The following is a 20382-nucleotide window of genomic DNA, read 5'->3' as shown; positions in this document are numbered from 1 at the left end:
ACCTGATTTAAAGCAGTTCACCATTACCAAATAGTCTCAAATGATCCACTAGCTCCGTCAAGTATAAAAGAGGACCCAACACACTAAAAGAAGCCAAAAAAGAGAAAACTGGAGCAATTGATGCAAGCTAAGGAAGAAGTCATGGCAGAAAATATCAAAACAGAGTACAGAAATATAAGAAGTTTTGACTGAAACAATCATAGATAATGAGCTCTTAGAGCAGCTTCTCAGAATAGAAGGAGCAAACACTAGGAACTAAATAGAAGCTATAAGTACAGAAGATGTGATGAAATAGCTTTTTAACATTGTGTGAGGTAAAACCAGAATCTACTTGAACTATAGAAATGCTGACTAAGTGTGCTCTTTTCCAATAAATGGTGCAAAATATGGGGGTGACAGAGAGAGGAAAATTATGACAATAAGAACAAATATTCAAAAACATAAAATCATGTTATAATATATATGTAGGAAATAAAGAATCTAAAAGTAAGGTTCAGAGGAATAGCCTCAGTGACTTAGAATGCCTTCCATATCCTAGTGCACATGCACCACACGCAAGATCCTAACAGGTCTGTCATCTGCAAGCTCTGATGAAGCAAGTCATTTCCAGCCACATTGCACACAGGTAAGTGTGTGTGTGAGCACCAGAAAGGATTGCAACCCTTAGCAAGCACTACAGTTAAAAGAAATGTACAAACACCACAGCCAGGAAGTAAAATGCCTGGCTAGAATGTACAATCACTCTAGAGACGCCTGGTAAGCACTACATTCAAAATGTGCATGAGCACATCAAAGATTGTGATCCCAGTTGACATGTATGAAATACCATCAGAGGGTAACAGCACTTGGGAAACACACATTAAGTGTGAAAACACTGAAACCTGATTGATATGTGACTTCCAGAGACCACCCCAATTGAAACACGTGAATAACCCCTAGTGGTCATATCAATAAAGGGAAAGGGGGAGATGTGTGGGGACTTAAAAGAAAAAGTTAAAGCAAAAATGTACCATTAGTGAGATTCCATGATAAACTTAATACAGTAAAGACCAAGACAATAAAAGGGATAAAAATTAGCACTGGATTAAAGTTTACCTATTCAGTTGCTCAGTGATAGGTATCAAACAGGTATCAAACCCATGGTCTCACACAAGCAAGGTAAGCACACTACCACTGACCTATATTCCCCAGCACTGTTAACACACTTTTAATTTTTAGAATCTCATAAATAATAAAATAGGCAGATACAAAGCAAAACATGCCCAACCTTGATTATTCTATACAAAATGCAGCATATAACAAATAAATTTTAATAAAATATGTTTGAATTAATGTTTGAACTTGAATTTATAAAGTAAAATCATAATTTTCTTAACATGAACTCAAAAAGTTTAGTTTAGATTTCTGAATGAGAAGGAAAGTCTAACACTTACCACTTCTTCTACTAAATCTTCAACAATAAGTCCTTGTTCATCTGTTCTTAGATTTGTAACCCACATCCATCCATCTTCTAATTCATTATGAACAATGAACATATCTCCTTTTAAGAAACTGAAAATAATAATTAGAAAGATATTAAATAACTGTCACTATGGCTATTTGAATAATAATGTGGCATATAAGAGCAACTCTATTGGTAAATCAAAAATCCTAGATGTTTCAGGAATTAACAAGATAAAACTTCAAAGAAATTAAAATCTGAATCTTAGTTTACTCAGGCCTCAAATGGACTAATTAATGGTGTCTAAACTACCTTATCAATGAATTCTTGTTAGCTATTACGACTTTTAAACAAAACAACGTACATTACTATTACTAGGCTTTGGAATGTATCTCTAAGAAAATATATCTCTGTATCAAGTTTATATCTCTAAACAAGTTTCAAAGATTTATCCCTTCAGATCTAAGTCAGAAATAAAATTCATAAGAATGAATAAACAACATTTACATAGAAACAAGGTTTAATTATTTCAGAAAAATTGGTTAAAATAAGTATAATTAACATTAAGATATAGTTGTTTATGAGAATTCAACATTTTTTTCTCATACAAAACATTAGTGTTCAATCAGATACCCCTGATTTAACATTCTCTCTAAACACAGTATCACTTCGGAGATATGAGAATGAGTGAAAGTTTTTTCTGTTTTCAGTTCCTGAATGAACATACATAAACAACCTAGATTCTTTTTGCTGCCTGCTAACATTTTCAACTATCACACAATTACAGAACAAACAGACTGTTGCTGTATGTTATCAACATACAACTGTCTATATTTTCTTAAATTTTTCCTTTTAGGTTTACACAAATGTCTTGATATTAAGTTTCGAGGCTTGTTATATGCTATCACTAGCCCTATATACATATACAAATATGTTATATTTTTAAAAATAAATTATTTTTGTTGGAACATTCATAAACTGAAGCCCTTTACTAAATTAATCTCTTCTCATACCTTTAAAAACTGTTTTTTCCTAGAATATCTCAAGTTTCAATGTTTCTTAGACAAGCTCCTGAAAACAAAATTTGTAAATACTTTATAGACAGCTCCGTAGATAAACTGCTAAACTATCATATATATATATATGATAACACTTAATCTGTTGGTACATGATTACTTGTTAAAAGAGTAAATTAAGATTATCAGGCTTCACATAGTAGGTAGCAATGAAAGGAATGCACATTTTAGGCATTTTTCTCATTATTTATTGGATAGTATTACATAAAACACTTATACTTTTCTAATAGTTGTAGTGTACACTCTTAAACTATCAATTCACTATCATAATAAAATCTATATCTTAAACTTAGAATGATTCATTATGGGCATATTCTGTAACATCATATAATGAGAATTTAGAAACTGACTTATTCTGTGTATATTCCAGATGTTAAGACATTATACATCATCATATAAGTTTTGAATATCATCAATAATCTAAGTACTCAGAAAGAAAAGTCTGTATACCTGGCAAACTGTCAAATTTCTATGAGTATTAAAAAGGGTTTCTCAAATTCTAATTTTTGTTTAAAAGCTCAAATTTTGTTAGTGGCAGTATACAGTGCTAGTTACTTTCTTTAAACTAGCAAACTCAATTTCATCTTTTTATTTTTAACAAAAAATTGTCAAATACTCAAATCGGAATAACTTTTATTTTCAATTAAGTAAACAACTTTCAGCAAAGCTTTATATTCACACTTTTCCAAAACAACATTGAGGTTGGTATATAACAGAGATGTTTTCTGAGTACCTCTCATTTTGTGACAGATTATTAAAACAAGGTGTGATAAAGCACTGAAATTTAGCTGCATTCTTTTTTCTATCTCAACAAAAACATTCTTAGGATTGTTTTGTTTATCCTTTTCTATTTAACTACAATTGTGTGGCAGTCAAGAACACTAAACAATTTGACTACATTGTTACAATCAGTACTAGGGCACCAAAATTTTATGGCTCATTGTTTTGGGAACATCAGTGTAAATTATCAATGAAAGAGAGAAATTATGTATTAATATTATGAAATAATTTTGATTTCATGTACCCTTTCATGACCTTAAGTGTATCTAAACTTACAAGGATTATTCTTGGTGCTGTTATACACATCCTTATAAAACATAAGTTTCATAAATGGTGGGTCCCAACACATATTGTGATCTCATTTGAATGTCACTAAAAACTTGTTTTAAATAAATTTACAATTAATCACCAATTAATGTTTGAAATGTATTTTATATATAAGATATATATATATAAATATTTACATATATATAATTACGTTCTTTTGGTTTTTGGACCATACCTGGTGACCCTCAGAGGGTGACACTCAGGGGTTACTCCTAGCTATGTCCTCAGAAATAGCTCCTGGCTTTGGAGACCATATGGGATGCCTGCATGGGGATCGAACCAAGGTCTGTCCTAAGTTTATATAGCTAAGTTCACATAAAAACTTCCTAGGTTGAAGAAAAAATAAGCTTAACGAACCCTAGTAGAGTTGATCCCAAAATTATCCAAAATTCCTGAGTATGTAGTTCACCCTTAATCCTCACTCTGTGTATACGTCAATTCTCCTTTGTCCACTGGCCTTTATTTGTATTTGTTACTATACAAATAAAGATGCACCAATAAGACCATGAGAAATTCCTATTTTAAGAAAGCAGAATCCCTATTTTGAGATTCCAAAAACTTGATTCTTCATTTTAGGTGGTTTGTCTTTTTTGGATTTGGGGTGATATAAAAGTTTGTGCTAAAGGGCTTATTCCTCTCTGTACTCAGGGATCACTCCTGATAGTGCAAATGCATTGACCTCTGCATTGCAGGGACACCATATACCATATATACTCAAGTATACGCGAATCAAAGTATAAACCGACTCTCCTAATTTAACCCTAACACCTAGGAAAACTTAGTGACTCGAGTATAAACCGAGGTGAAAATACAGCAGCCACAGGTAAAATTCAAAAATAAAAATATATACCCAAAACAATTCCAATAATTGAGGAATCAGTAGGTTAAATGGTTTTCAATATTTATTGCTAAAGAAAGACTGTAAACTAGCAACAATAACTTTAAAACTTTAAATGAAGTGCAGAAAACTGTAGCTTAATAGGTAATCAAGCTAAATCACAAAGGTTAAAATCCTTCAAAGCAGGGGCCAGAGTGGTAGCGCAACAGTAAGGCGTCTGCCTTGACCGGGCTACCCTAGGATGGAATGCAGTTCAATTCCCCTGGTGTATCATATGTCCCGCAAGCCAAGAGCAATATCTGAGCACATAGCCAGGAAGTACTCCTAAGCGTCATCGGATGTGGCCCCCCCCCAAAAAAAACACAAAAATCCTTCAAAACTGGATTGCTTCTCCTCATCATCTGTATCTCCAAACAGATTTTCAGCTATATCTGATGTGAGGGTATCAGCATAGACATTGTCATCATCACTGAGTTTGCAGAGATCATCATCACTGCAGTCAGTCTCATACAAAGCGCAGAATATTGTGGGTGAAACAGTTCATTTCAGTGGCATACAGTTCAGTTCAGCCACCTACCTCTCCAGCTCAGACACGAATTGTGGACTGAGCTGAAGCAGCAACCGCCCCACCCAGTAGACAGCATAAGACAAATGGAGACTACATCCATTTAATTTGATGCATGCACACCGAATCAAATAACCTATATGACAACCCGCATATAAGCCGAGTTTGGGTTTTTCGTCAAAATTTTGTGCCAGAAAAAATTAGCTCAGAAATCCCTTTGTCAGTGAAGTCAGGCGGGAGGAATCTGGCCCTTCTGTGTGATTATCAACTGGGAAAGACTGTGTGTGTCGCCTGTACGTGTTTTTCTACTGTTCTTCTCCTTAACCTCTCCTGAGTGGGCCAAGAAGGGCCCAGCAAAATTGCTCTCCTAGAGGCTCCAAAAGAACACGGCCACTCTGCTTGGCTTTGCTGCCGCGTGTTCTAACTAATAAACCCCACCATAACACACAGAAAAAAAATCACACTACAAGTGTGACAATGAGAAACATCGCAGGCAAACACCAAGCATAGAGAATGAAGATGACAGCGATGATGACCCAAAAAATACCAACCATCTGATTAACCTCTCAGATGAGTAGTTTAGAAAAGAAATAGAAAGATTCTCATGAAAATCAAAGAAAACATAGCCCTACCTGAACAGAACATAAAGATAGAAATCAGAAAACTCCAAACTGAAATAACAGATCTGAAAATCACAGTATCTGAACTGAAAAAGCACAATGGAAAACCTCTTCAGCAGGGTAACAGCAGCCAAAGACAGAATCAGTGAACTAGAAGATCAAATGCAGAATAACTCCATACAGCAAAAGAGATTGGAAGGCAAACCATCAGACAATGGAAAAAGTACTAAAAGAATGTGAACAGATGAAAATAGAAGTCTTTGAAAAACTCAACAGAAACAATCTAATAATTATTGGAGTCCCAGAGACCCAGGAAGGAGATCCACAGGAAGAATCAACAGTCAAAGACATCATCACAGAAAAACTCCCAGAGCTAAAGACTGCATACAATCAAATCCTGCATGCCCGAAAAGTACCAGCTAGAAGAGATCCAAAGAAAAGCACCCCAAGACACATCCTACTCACAATGATGAATCCTATAGATAAGAGATAGAATACAGAAAGCAGCAAGATCAAAAAGGGAGATTACATTCAAAGGATCATCCATAAGATTTACAGCAGACATGTCACAAGAAACTCTCAAGGCCAGAAGACAGTGGTGGGATATTGTGACAAGTCTGAATGAAATGGAGGCTTCATCTAGAATACTGCACCCAGCCCTACTCACCTTCAAGTTTGAAGGAAAGATACATAGCTTCACGATAAACAACAGCTCAGAAACTTTACAGATGCAAAACCAGTCTTAAAGGAAAAACTGAAAGGTCTACTTTAAGACAAGACAGACCAACAGACACACCAAACTTACACAAAGATTATATTAAATCCCATGACAATCATCTCCCTCAATGTCAATGAACTAAATGCACCAATTAAGAGACACAGAGTGGCTAAATTGATCAAAAAGATGAAATCAACATTCTGCAGCCTACAAGAAACACACCTGAATAGTTAGAATAAACATAGACTCAAAATCAAAGGCTGGAGGAAAATCATCCAAGCAAACACCACCCTTAAAAAAGATGGGGTGGCCATATTAATATCAGATGACACCAACTTTGAACTTAGAAAAGTTGTAAGGGACAAAGATAGACACTTCATACTAAACAAGGGACATGTGCAACAGGAAGAAATCACATTACTAAACATATATATGCACCCAATGAAAGACCAGCAAATCTTCTAATACAATTAATGAAAAATTTCAAAGAGGACATCAATAATAACACAATTATGGGAGACCTCAACAAGGCCCTGTTAACACTTAATAGATCAACCAGACTGAAACCCAACAAAATATACTAGCCCTAAAAAGAGAAATGGAAGAGGCCTAGTAGATACATATAGGACACTTCATCCACAGAAACCTGGCTACGATTTTTCTCCAATGTACATGGATCATTCTCCAGGATAGACCACAAGCTGGTACATAAAACATACACAATTATGGGAGACCTCAACAAGGCCCTGTTAACACTTAATAGATCAACCAGACTGAAACCCAACAAAATATACTAGCCCTAAAAAGAGAAATGGAAGAGGCCTAGTAGATACATATAGGACACTTCATCCACAGAAACCTGGCTACGATTTTTCTCCAATGTACATGGATCATTCTCCAGGATAGACCACAAGCTGGTACATAAAACATACCTCCATAAAAACAAGAGGATAGAAATTGTGCAGGCTACCTTGCTGACCACAAGGCTCTGAAATTAGATGTCAACTAAAAAGGGGCACAGAAGAAGGTTAATAACTGGAAATTAAAGAGCATGCTACTGAACAAGTGGGTTGTTTGAGTACAAAATCAAAGTGGGTCCAAGATGAATTCAAAGAGGAAATCAAATCTTTCCTGGAAACAAATGACAATGAAGATACAAACTATCAGAATATATGGGACACAGCAAAAGCAGTACTGAGAGGAAAATTTATAGCTTTGCAAGCACACATCAGGAAGAAAGAAGGAGCATACCTCAATAGCCTAATGATGCAGCTCATCAAATTAGAAAATGATAAACAAAAAAAACCAAAAATAGGGAGACAGAATGAAAATACAAAGCTGAGAGCTAGAAATCAATAAAGTGGAAACCCAAAAAAACTATCTGAAAGATCAATGAAAGCAGAAGTTGGTTATTTGAAAAAATAAACAAGATTGATGATCTTTGGCAAAACTCACAAAGAAAGAGAGAGAAACTTGATAACCCATATTAGAAATGAAAAGGGGGCAATCACTACAGATATTGCAGAGATTCAAAGGGTAATGAGACTACTTTGAGAAACTCTATGCCACCAAATATGAGAATCTGAAAGAAATGGATAAATTCTTGGACTCCTATAACTTTCCACAGCTGAATAAGGAAGATGTAGCATATCTAAACACCCCCATTGAGGAAATTAAAATGGTAATCAAATGTCTGTCCAAAAACAAAGCCCAGGCCCAGATGGATTCATGAATGAATTCTTTCAAACAAAGAGGAACTACTACCAATCCTGGCCAAGCTCTTTCATGAAATTGAAAAAACGAGTACAATTCCAAATAGCTTTTATGAAGCCAGTATCACCTTGATACTAAAACCAGATACAGATGATGCCAAAAAAGAAAATTACAGCCCTATATCCCTGATAAATACAGATACAAAGATCCTCAACAAAATTCTTGCAAATAGGATCCAATGCCTCATCAAGAAGATCAGTCACTATGATCAAGTAGGTTTATCCCAGGAATGTAAGGATGGTTTAACATCTGTAAATTTATCAACATAATACACAACATCAACAACAAAAAAATAAAAACCATATGGTCCTATCAATAGATGCAGAGAAAGCATTTGATAAAGTCCAAAACCCTTTCTTGATCAAAACTCTCAGCAAGATGGGAATGAAAGGAACATTACTCAATATAGTAAAAGCCATCTACCACAAGCTAATGGCAATTAGCATCCTCAATGGAGAAAAACCAAAAGCCTTTTCTCTAAATTCTGGTACAAGACAGGGCTGTCTTCTCTCACCACTGTTATTCAACACAGTACTGGAAGTACCTGTTATAGCGATTAGGCAAGAAAAAGATATCAAGGGAATCCAGATAGGAATGGAAGAAGTCAAACTGTCACTGTTTGCAAGTGACAAGATACTCTAGTTAGAAAACCCTAAAGACTCTACCAAAAAGCTTCTAGAAACAAGATTCATATAGCAAGGTTATTTACTAATTCCTCAATTTATGTAATTTTGGGTATAAATTTTTATTTTTGAAACTTAACATTGGTGACTGCATTTTCTACGTTGGCTTATACTCAAGTCACTAAGTTTTCTCAGTTTTTAGAGTAAAACAGGGGGGGGGAGTTTATACTCGAGTATATAGATACTCACCTATCATATTTAAAAAAGTAAACATTTAAGTACCTATACAGTGAAAGCAAATTGTAATAAAAATTACAAGTATAGAATAAAATATTCTCCTTACTATGTATCAAGTACAGTATAATTAAAGCTAAATTATTCCAGTTATCTTTATGAAGGTTTCTCTGATGATATTGTATAATCTAAATAAATAATCTAACACAATTACAGCAACAATAGACTCAAGAGATTAGGAAGGTAGTTCAGAGAGAAGATTAGGGAAAATTAGTCACAAGACTAGGAAGATAGTTCTGCATGGGGGTCAATTTGATATTTAAGCACCAAAAAGAGCAAACTCCAGAGCACAACTAGAGAAGTAGCCTCATTATTATAAAAATGTGTTCTTTTAAAACATACATATTGAACACAAAATTAAAGGTTATTTTTTTACCTTGCCACAACACTATTTTCTCTAAACCATCCTATCCTAGTCTAGGAAATGTAAATTTTCAGTCAATCAAATACCTGTGAATGGAAATATTTTATAACATACCTTATTTCATCAGTATCTGGTACTTTTGTGTATGGTAAAATGGCTCGCACACGCCTTCTATCTTCCACAGGCTAGAAACAGCAGAAACAAAGTATTTGCAGAAATCACTTAATCATCTATATCAACATCAATGGGGTATATCAAGGCATTATTAAAGTCAATTAAATCCAGATCATAAACTCCACAGGTCCACTTTTACTGTATATTTTGCTGAGGTTTTAATTCCCAAAGTCTCAAAATACTGATCTGAATTTTATTCTTACGAATATCTTTTAACATGAATACTCATTTAATTTTAAACTATACAGAATATTATACATTAATCACTCTATGACAATACATAAGGACTACAGAATCTGGAAGCAACTTTACATAAGCAAATTTACATGGGCAAAATTACATAAACATATAGTAACAAAGTATATAAAAATTACTTAAAATTTTATTGTGTATCACTATAAATTTTTATACTTTTAACTGTATATATTTTATATATATTATTATATTTTTTGTATTTTTAACTATGATATATATATTTTTTTTTAACTATGAGATAGTTAAAAAGTTGATAGTTGCCCAATCAATATTCCAGTACCCTCCTTTCACTACCACATACTTCCCCAGTTACCCTGCTGTCTCCATACCAACTTCCAGTCTGCCTCTATTGCTAACATTTTTGTCTCTCTCTTTTCCTCATTTTTTCCTTTTAGGGACATGACTTGCAATACTGTTACTGAATGTGGTATCATGTAAATCACTTTACTTCCTTTTACTTACCAGTTCTTGCTCAGCATGATCATTTACAAGTACTATCACAGTAGCTACAGGTACTTTTCTCTGCTCCAGCCATTAGTTTCCATTGTCTTTGGGTATTCTTACACTGTTTGTTTGTTTGTTTATATAATACACACACACACACACACACACACACACACACACACACAGAGCACAGAAGAGTGCGGACATTCTATGTGAGTCCCTCTTGCTCTGATTGAATAACTCAGCATGATACTCTCCATAGTTATATACAAATTTCAAAACTTCATTTTTCCTAACAGCTGCACAATATTCCACATGGTTAATTTATCCACTCAGCTGTTCTCAGACACTTGAACTGCTTCAAGATTCTATCTATCATGAATGATGCAATGAACATAGCCTTTTCTGCACTGTTTTGTGGCCCCGAGGGTATATTCCGAGGAGTGGTATTGTGAGGTCAAATGGAAACTCAATTTCTAGTTCTCCTGAGTAAAATCCATTAGGTTTTCCTGAAAGGCTGGAACACTTAATATTCCCACAAAAAGTTAATGAGAATCCCTTTCTCCCTGCATCTGTCCTAGCATTGGTTATTCTTATTCTTTTTGATATGTGCCAGTGAGTGATAATCTCATTTTAGTTTCCATTTGAATCTCCCTAATGATTAATGATGTGGAACAATTTTTCATGTGTCTTTTGGCAAACTATTCTTTGAGGAATTTCTATTCATTTATTCTCAACATTTGATGGGATTGGATATTCCTTTTTTTCTTGGTAAGCTCTACCAGAGCCTTATAATAGCTTTTTATTAGATCAGTATTAGGTAAATAGTTTCTCTCATTCTTTAGGAAGTCATTGTAACCTGGTCAGTTTCCTTTAAGGAGCAGAAGCTGCTTATTTTAATGTAGTTTCATCTGTTTATCTTTGCTTCCATTTGCTTGGTCAGTGGTTTTTTATATTTGTTTTTTTTTTTTGGGGGGGGGGGGAAAGAGGGTGGGCCACAGCCAGCAGCGCTCAAGGGTTACTCCTGGCTCTACAGTAAGAAGTTGCTCCTGGCAGGCTCAGGGGACCATATGGGATGCCAGGGATCAAACCCAGGTCTGTCCCGGGTCAGGTACATGCAAGGTAAGCACCCTACCACTATGCTATCAATCCAGCCCCTGGTTTTTTATATTTGAAGATGCCTTTAGTTTCAATATCATGAAGAGTTCTTCCTACATTTCCACTATGTGCCTTATGGTTTCAGTTCTAATATTAAGGTCTTTAATATAAATTACTTTTGGTTTTTGTGTTTCAGACACATCTGGCATTGCTCAGGACTCTAGGCTCAGAAATTACACACTCAGGGAACCATATGGGATACTGGGTCAGCTGTGTGTAAGGCATACCCTAATCGATGTACTATCACTCTGGACCCAAGATCTTTAATCATTTTGACTTGACATTTGTGCAGTGTGAGAAAGAGGCCCAAGTTCATTTTCTTGCTTGTAACTAACCAATTTTCTGGGTGTCACTTATTGAAGATGCTTTCCTTTATTAAGTAGCTGGCGATATTATAATTCACTTATATGCTAGGGTCTACCTCAGGGTAACTGATTCTATTCTACTGATCTGAGTGCGAGCCTCTTTTTACTTCAATAATACTAGGCCATTTTAATTACAATTTGATATTAAAGCTTAAATCTGGGGTTTGTAATGGCTCCCATCTTTTCCCCAAGAATTTAGATAGTTATGAAGATTTATTGCTCTGTGATTTTCATTAGTGTCTGATCTATAAAAAATGTCCTGGGTATCCTTATAGGAATTGCACTGAATTTGTATAATGCTTCAGGGAGTTATTTCCATTTTAAAGATGTTCATCCTTCCAGTCCATGAGCAAAGAATGTGTTTTAATTTCTTCATGTACTCTTATTTCTTTAACTAGTGGTGTGTGTGTGTGTGTGTGTGTGTGTGTGTGTGTGTGTGTGTGTATCTTTCACCTCTTCAGTTGATTACAAGGTATCGTAATAGCGAGGAAAAATAGTGAATAAGACAGTTTTTTTTTTATCTCTTTCTTCTGTTTATAAGGAAGCTAAGGACTTCTGCATGTTTTGTAGGCTGCCACTATACCAGAAAAATAAAAACCTATTGTTTCTAGAAACTTCGTATAGCATTTTTAGGATTTTCTAAAAAGATTATCATATCATATAGAGTTTGATTTCTTTTCCTAGCTGGATGTCCTTGATATCTTATCCTTACCTAATTGCTATGGCAATTACTTCTAGTACTATACAGAATAGAAGTGGTAAAAGTGGACTACCTTATCTTGTGCTTATTCATAAAGAATAATATACTCTCCAACTGAATATAATGTTTGACATAGGCTTGTGGTAAATGACTTTGACTACATTGAGCAAAGTTCCTTTAATTATCATTTTATAGAGGATTTTTATTATGAATGGGTGCTGGATCTTAGCAAATACTTTCACTATCTTCATCTACTGATATGATCAGGCTATTTTTTAAATTGATATGGCACATTATGTTGATTGGCTCGTGTATGTTAAACATTCATGCATTCCCAAGATAAAATCAATCCTACTTGATCATGATGTATGATCTTTATGATGCATTTTTGGATTCTATTTGCTAGTATTGTTTGTGACGTATCTTTGCATATGTGTTTATCAAGGATATAGGCCTACAATTCTCTTTTACTCTTTTTTCTTTTTCTTCTGTGTGTGGTAGTGTCTCTGCTGTTGGCTTCAGAGTGATGTTAGCTTCATAGAAACAATTTAAGAGTGTTTCTATTTCTTCAGTTTCTTGGAAGAGTCTGAGAGAATTGGCAGTAGAATTCACTAGTTAATCCATCTAGGGCAGTGGTGGGCAACCTTTTTTTTCAACTGAACCAAATCTCGCCAAAACCACTATTGAAATTTATTTTGAGAGCCACACAGGGTGTGCACTGACAGAGGCTAGGAGCAGAGTCCTGACTCCTAGAGCAGCCGCCCGGCACACAGAAGAGCCACATAAAAAAGTGTAAAGAGCCACATGTGGATCGCGAGCCCAGGCTTGCCGACCACTGATCTACGGCAAGGCTTTTGTTTTGAGGAGGCTTTTTATTACCATTTCAATTTCCTCAACAGTGATAGGACTGGAGGTATTCCAAACCACCATTGTTCAGTCTTTGGAAGTTATAAGTGTCCATTTATTTTTTCTAGGTTCTCTCATTTCATGGCATAAAGGTTCACAGTGCCCAATCATTTATTTTTTCTAGGTTCTCTCGTTTCATGGGATAAAGGTTCCCTGATGATCCTTTGAATCTCTGTAGTATCTGTTGGACATCCCCCTTTCATCTCTAATCTGGTTTATTAGGGTTCTCTCCTCTCTCCTTTACCTACCCTCCACATCCTCTCATTTGCTATTTCAAAATGCCAGCTCTTGGTTTTAGGGTCACACCTGGCAGTGCTCAGGGGTTACTCCTGTGCTCAGAAATCACTCCTAGCAGGCTCAGGGGACCATACGGGATGCAGGGATTCAAACCACCATCATCCTGCATGCAAGGCAAATGCCCTACCTCCATGGTATCTCTCTGGCCCATCTGTTCTGTTTTATTATTTCCTTCCTCCTGTTTGCTTGTGCTACTTACGTTGCTCATTTTCCAGTTTCAGTGAAGTTATTTATGTGGGCCCTTTCTTCCTTTCTGATGAACGTTTGCACAGCTATGAACATTCCTCTTAATACTGCTTGTACTGTGTCCCACTAGTCTTGGTAGCTCACATCATTCTCCTTTGTTTCCAGGAATCTTCTGATCCCTCTTTGATTTCCTCTCAGACTCATTCGTTATTTGATAATGAGTAATTTAGTTTCCAGATATGTACTTTGTTTCACCATTTGTGTATGATCAACTTTTAATTTCAGTGCAATATGGTCTCAGAACGTAATTGATATAATTTCTATCCTCTTGATTTCATTAAGGTATGTTTGGTGTTGCAGTATGTAATTTACTCAGGAGAATGTCCTAAGAGCACTGGAGAAAAATGTGTAAGTAGTTTTGGGGGGAGTACAAATAGCTCTATATATGCCCACTAAGCCCTTTCTTCCATTTCTCTCTTCAAAGCAAGTATGTCCTTATTAAGCTTTAGTCTAATTGATCTATAGAGGTGACAGAGTGGTACTGGAGTCTCCAATTAGTATTGTGTTGTTATCAGTGTCTTCTTTAAATCTATTAGCAGCTATAATAAGTATTTTGCTAGTCCTTCATTAGGTAGTTATATCTTTACAAGTGTGAGTACTTCATGGTATACATGTTCCTTGATTAAGAAATGACCTTTGGGGCTGGAGTAGCACAGCGTTAGGGTCTTTGCCCTGCACACGCTGACCCAGGATGAACCTGGGTTCAATCTCTGGCATCCCATATGGTCCCCCAAGCCAGGAGCACATAGCCAGGAGTAACCCCTGAGCACTGTCGAGTGTGACCCAAAAACAAAAACGGAACAGAAATTAATGAACTAGAATTCAAAAGAACAATCCAAAGCATCAGTAAAACCAAGAATTGGCACATTGAAATAGCAAATGAGAAGGTGGGGCGGGTAGGTGAAGGCAAGAGGAAAGCCCCCCAAAAAATAAAAGAAATGGCCTTTTCTGTCTCTTAACTTTTTTTTTTTTTTTTTTTTTTTTTTTGGTTTTTGGGCCACACCGGTGACGCTCAGGTTACTCCTGGCTATGTGCTCAGAAGTGGCTCCTGGCTTCGGGGACCCTATGGGACGCCGGGGGATCGAACCATGGTCCGTCCAAGGCTAGCGCAGGCAAGGCAGGCACCTTACCTCTAGCGCCACAGCCCAGCCCCGTCTTAACTTTTTTGAGCATGAAGTCTACATCATGTAATATTAGTATAGCTATCCTGGCCTTTATGGGGAACTGCTTGAATAAATGTCTTCCACCCTTTAAATCTGAGTCTCTGAAGTTCAAATGTATTTACAAGCAGCAGAATGTTGGGTTTTCTAAACCATTCTACACTGTGCTTCTATTTTGTTCATTTAGTCAACTGACATTGAGAGTGATGATTGCCATGAAGTTTTGTGCCATCTTTCTACATAAAAGTATGGTGTGTTTGTGGGATTTATCTAGTCTTAAAGTAACCCCTTTAGTTCTTGTGAAGGTGGTTTCTAATCTATGAAATTCTATTGAGCTGTTGTTTATCTTCAAAGTTGTATATAATTCCTTCAAATCTGAATCAGAGTCTGCCTGATTAAAGTATTCTTGATTGGTGACATATTTCACTGAGTTTTGTCACCTCCCCCCTATCTTACCAGTGTCTTTGGGCCTGGACATTTTTCCTTTGGCAAATCTGCTGTTAATTTGCTTAAGGATGTTCCTTTGTATCTAATTAATATAGATTTAATTAACAAGAGTTCCTTTATGTCTAATTAACATTACATCTTGCTGCTTTCTGTTCTCTATTTTTACCTAAGGTTTCTATCATTTTAATTAGGATTTGCCTTAGGGTCTTGTTATTTGGCAGTCTCTTTTAGTTGGTATCCTTCAGGCCTCCAAGGTAAGAGTTCATGCATTCTCCAGCTCTGAAAATTTCTTAGCAATGACAACTTTTACTGTTTTTTCTTCACAGGGTTTTTTTCCTGGCTCTTTGGGACCCCAATGATTCTTATGTTGTTTCTTTTGAATTTATCTCCAAGTCCTGTTATCATTTGTTCATTTATTTTGAGGCTTTTTTTCCCCATCTTCTTTTGTTGTCTGGAGGCTTTCTATACTGAGCAATTGTTATTCTGTTAGTAAAATCTTCCAATAATATTTCATTTAGTCTATCACATTTTTCACTTCTGACATTTCTGTTTGTATTTTTTTCATTTTTATTTCTTATCTCTCTGGCAGTACATTCCATTGCTTCTTTAAGCTTGTTGAGTATCCTAATCATTTTCACTCTGAAGTCCATTTCAAACAGCTTATACAGAGGGTTACTACCAAATGGATCTGCATAATTGCAGTCTTTATCCACAATGTTTGGTGGGTTTATGCACTGATGTACCTTGATTTTCTAATTGTAATCATAAGAGTCATCTTTTCTATGTCATTGTCACAGTCTTCCCCCACAGCCAAAGATGTCTCTGGAGAGTGTTATATTGGTGGAAAATTATCTTGAGTCCAGGTGAGTAACCTCTGGTTTGGAAAACTGTGCCCTTAGGTGTGTTCCCTGACTTATGGATTACCCCTAAGTCTACTTCTTTGGGTAGATCAGGTAGCTCTGCCACCAGTCTATATGTTCTTCTATCTGGCCTCTAAAAAACCACTTTTACTTTTCTTCAAGAAGTTGTTGGTTTGTTAAACATCAACACGAATTAAAATTTAATAAAACTCAAGTTTTATTCATTATAACTTAAAATAACTGAACAAGAGCAAACGTCCATATTAAAGTAAAATATAATAAAGTTCTGAAAGGTATTTTGAGTCTACTTGCCTCTGGAGGTGCAACTGGATAAAGCAATTTTTCTCCTTTAAGCAAACAGGAAACATGACTGTAATAACCTATTAGGTCTGACAGTGAAGAAAAACGTCTTCCACCAATGTAGTAATCACCACACATGGCAATAATTCTATTTGCATAGAGAATAGAGTATAACAAAAACCTTTTAGAACCATTTCTGAAAACCATCTTCTATAAATTATAAATCCACAATTTTAAATTATTTTTCTTTGAATAATACCTTTATTAAAATAGCATTTACACATGCAAATTACATTTATACAACCAAATTATCTGGGGTTCTTTTAATAATGTATATATACAATTAAATGTAAAATGTCAGATCTAAAATCTAAACTACAAAATTAACGAAGTATTTGTAAATTCATCCTCAAATGTTCTTTGTTTTTCACTTTCATATTGAAGACTGAACAGCAGTATTCGTAACTTCAGGTTACTAGTAGTTGTACAAGCTGCATCTAACTAAAATACTAGTACATAATAATAAATGTTTACATATGATATTAATTAGTACCATTGACATTTTAAAATCTAAATGTCAATGCTGTAAAAACATTTTTTCAATTATAAGCATCAGATTTTTTAATTCTCCCTAAAAATGAAATTAAATACTATAAATTAATATATTTATACACAAGAACTTTAGTATATATACTTAAAATATATATATCCTTTTTAACTGAAAACAGTGAATTCAGAGTTAAGGATTATGAAGAGAAAATAATTATATTAAAGTTAATATAACTTGTCTCAGAGCATTTTTCTTTTGTTATTCACTACTTAATTTTAAAATAACAATTGTTCTATATCTGTTTTACCAAAATTTCCTTGTATTTTTTTAAAACCTAACGTGGTACTTTTGAAATTAGTATACCAAGGATGAACTGATAGGTTTTAAACCAAGTATAAATGTAATATCAAGTCAAAACCAATAAAACACTAAATAAAAATGGTTTCCATTTAAATTTAGTCATTCACCTTTATTAAAGTAAATATGCTATGAATATTAAAAGCAAATAGTTATATTATATAAGTTCATAATAGAAATAAAGACTTACCGAAAATGGTTGACAACATTCGTTTGGCTAAGAAATGAAAGTACAAAGGACCCTGGCCTCCGGTCACTCTCTCTTATAAGGTAACTGCCAGACTTCCCTGCCTGTCTGAGGCGTTCTTCAGCTATTGTTCTATCAAGTTTTCCATGATACCACCTAAGAGAAAAATAATTAAAGATATTAGAATTAAAAAAGCAATCATAAGATAACTATAATTAGTAGTCTTATCACTAAAATTATTTACATTCTACTCTGAATTAGTTAAATCTTATTTTAACTTATTGTATCTTTGTTGTTCTGTTATTGGTTATGGAGCCATACTCATATACACTCAGTGGTGCTCAGGGCTTAGTCCTGGCTCCTTGCTCAGAAATCACTCCTACTGGATATACAAGTATTAAAAAATAGGTATATATAGATCACTGGTAATAATTCAGGAAGAAATTTTTTTTTTTTTTTGGTTTTTGGGCCACACTCGGTGACGCTCAGGGGTTACTCCTGGCTATGTGCTCAGGAGTCACTCCTGGCTTGGGGGACCATATGGGACGCCAGGGGATTGAACCACAGTCCATCCTAGGCTAGCACTAGCAAGGCAGACACCTTACCTCTAGCGCCACCGCGCCGGCCCCAAAGAAATTTATTTTGTAACAGTTTTTAGTTTTCTTGTGTCCCAACATTGTTAGGCAACCCCAATTTTATGGGGATTGCATATTTTATGAGATCACCACCCATATTTTATAATATAAGAATTCAGAAATAAACATTAATAGCTGTTTGAAGAACTAGAATTTTAATGACATATAAGACAAAATCTTGGGGAGGTGAGTGGGAAGCAGAGTATAGCAGAAAGGGCACATGTCTTGAAGGTGCCCACCCAGGATCAATCCCTAGCATCCCATATTGTCCCCAAGCACCAGTAAAAGTAATTCCTGAGGGTGAAATTTTTAAAGACAATTTTAAATGAAGAATATATACACTTAATATTTGTTAATTTTCTTTTGTGCCTTATGGAAAAATTTCAAGATTAAAAGGATTTAATTTCTATCTTGTTAATTCATCATGGACACAAAGTCATTATAAAATAATCACTGTTTTATTTATTTAATTTTTGTTTGTTTTGAGCCACACCCAGTGACGCTCAGGGGTTACTTCTGGCTATGTGCTCAGAAGTCGCTCCTGGGTTGGGGGACCATATAGGACGCCGGGGTATAGAACTGTGGTCGTCCTAGGCTAGCGCTGGCAAGGCTTATCTTACCTCTAGCGCCACAGCCAACCACAGTTCTATTCCTGATACATACCACAAGCATTGCCAAAAGTGATCTCAGCATACAGCCAAGTATTAATCACTACCAGGCCCCAAAACAAAAATAAAATTAAAATCTCAAAGTTCATAACCTTTGGTATATGAATGCTTCATATGTTAGTCACCTAACATATTATTACATATTACTTAAAACTAGTAACATAGAATTCATAATTCTAGAACTTTCTTCTGTAAACTCTAAAGAAAAAAGGCAACAGCTCAACTTAACCCCTCTGTAAATATTTTATTTCTTGGAATACAATGTATTCCAATACATGTATACAATTGTATACAATATATACAATACATGTATACAATTGAAATAATGTGATTTAAATTTAATTACTATCGCTACTATTCTATCTCTTAAAATGAGAAAAAAGCAATATATTTAAGAAGTAACTACAGTTTTCTTTGCTAGTTTTATCATTTTTGAGAATCTTACAAATATGAGTCCCTGGATTTCATCCTCATAGAAACAAAACATTAAGTTTATCACCAAAAAAAAAAAAATCCTAACTTACAAAGGTGATTTCTACATTAAATCAGCAAATCAGACAAGTTGCCAAAATCATATCACTTTTAAATCTGAATTTATATTAAAGGTTTTTATATAAATGTTACACATTGTATAAACTCGTTACAGGTGCAAAGGGGAGTTATAGACTTTTCTGTTTCCTAACCAGGAAGAATAATGTAAGAATCCATGCAATGAGAAACAATGTGTTATAACAATAAACTGATTCTTCATTACAAAATCATTTAAACCTATCCACAGTGGCATAGAAAATGACATAGAAAATAGAAAAAAACAAACATTTATAACACAATTAAATTAGTGCTATCAACCAACACCCTTCTTTCTAAAAAGGAAACTAAAACGAAGATATCAGTATATCAATAACTTTTCTTTCCATTATTCTCTTCCTCTAAGTTATGTCAATGAAGTTGGCACTAGAGTTAAAACAGACATTCCCTGACTTTCCTATTGAGAAATATACATCTCTTGTGTTATTTGAATCACTTGGTCTCTGTATGCCCGATAATGATATTATACTCTATGGTTTTCCTCTGATTATTGAAGAATCAGATTTTCTTAAGACTGACTTGCCGTTTCTGAAATCACATTACATAGTGTCTAAAAGCAATCCTTTACTAGAAGCACTATTGTTAATTTTGTAATACTCAAAATAAAATTGCTAAGTGTATTCTATAACAAACATTTCTTAACATGTATTTTTATTTTCTTAAAAT

General features: G+C 34.8%; 1 protein-coding gene across 1 annotated transcript in view; it reads right to left on the bottom strand.

Annotated features, from left to right (window-relative positions):
- The window catches only part of RASA1 (RAS p21 protein activator 1), a 125561-nt gene that overhangs the window by 59149 nt on the left and 46030 nt on the right, over positions 1 to 20382 (bottom strand). Inside the window, exons 2-5 of the mRNA XM_049769090.1 lie at positions 17829 to 17981; positions 16744 to 16879; positions 9534 to 9604; positions 1434 to 1551 (exon numbers count right to left, since the gene is read on the bottom strand). Coding sequence (XP_049625047.1) covers positions 1434 to 1551; positions 9534 to 9604; positions 16744 to 16879; positions 17829 to 17981 — 478 coding nt within the window. The remainder of the gene's footprint in view (positions 1 to 1433; positions 1552 to 9533; positions 9605 to 16743; positions 16880 to 17828; positions 17982 to 20382) is intronic.

The sequence above is a fragment of the Suncus etruscus genome, chromosome 2, assembly GCF_024139225.1.
Source record: "Suncus etruscus isolate mSunEtr1 chromosome 2, mSunEtr1.pri.cur, whole genome shotgun sequence".
Classification (NCBI taxonomy): Eukaryota; Metazoa; Chordata; class Mammalia; order Eulipotyphla; family Soricidae; genus Suncus; species Suncus etruscus.
The sequence above is the reverse complement of the archived record's forward strand: the minus strand, read 5'-3'. Positions and strand labels throughout refer to the sequence as shown.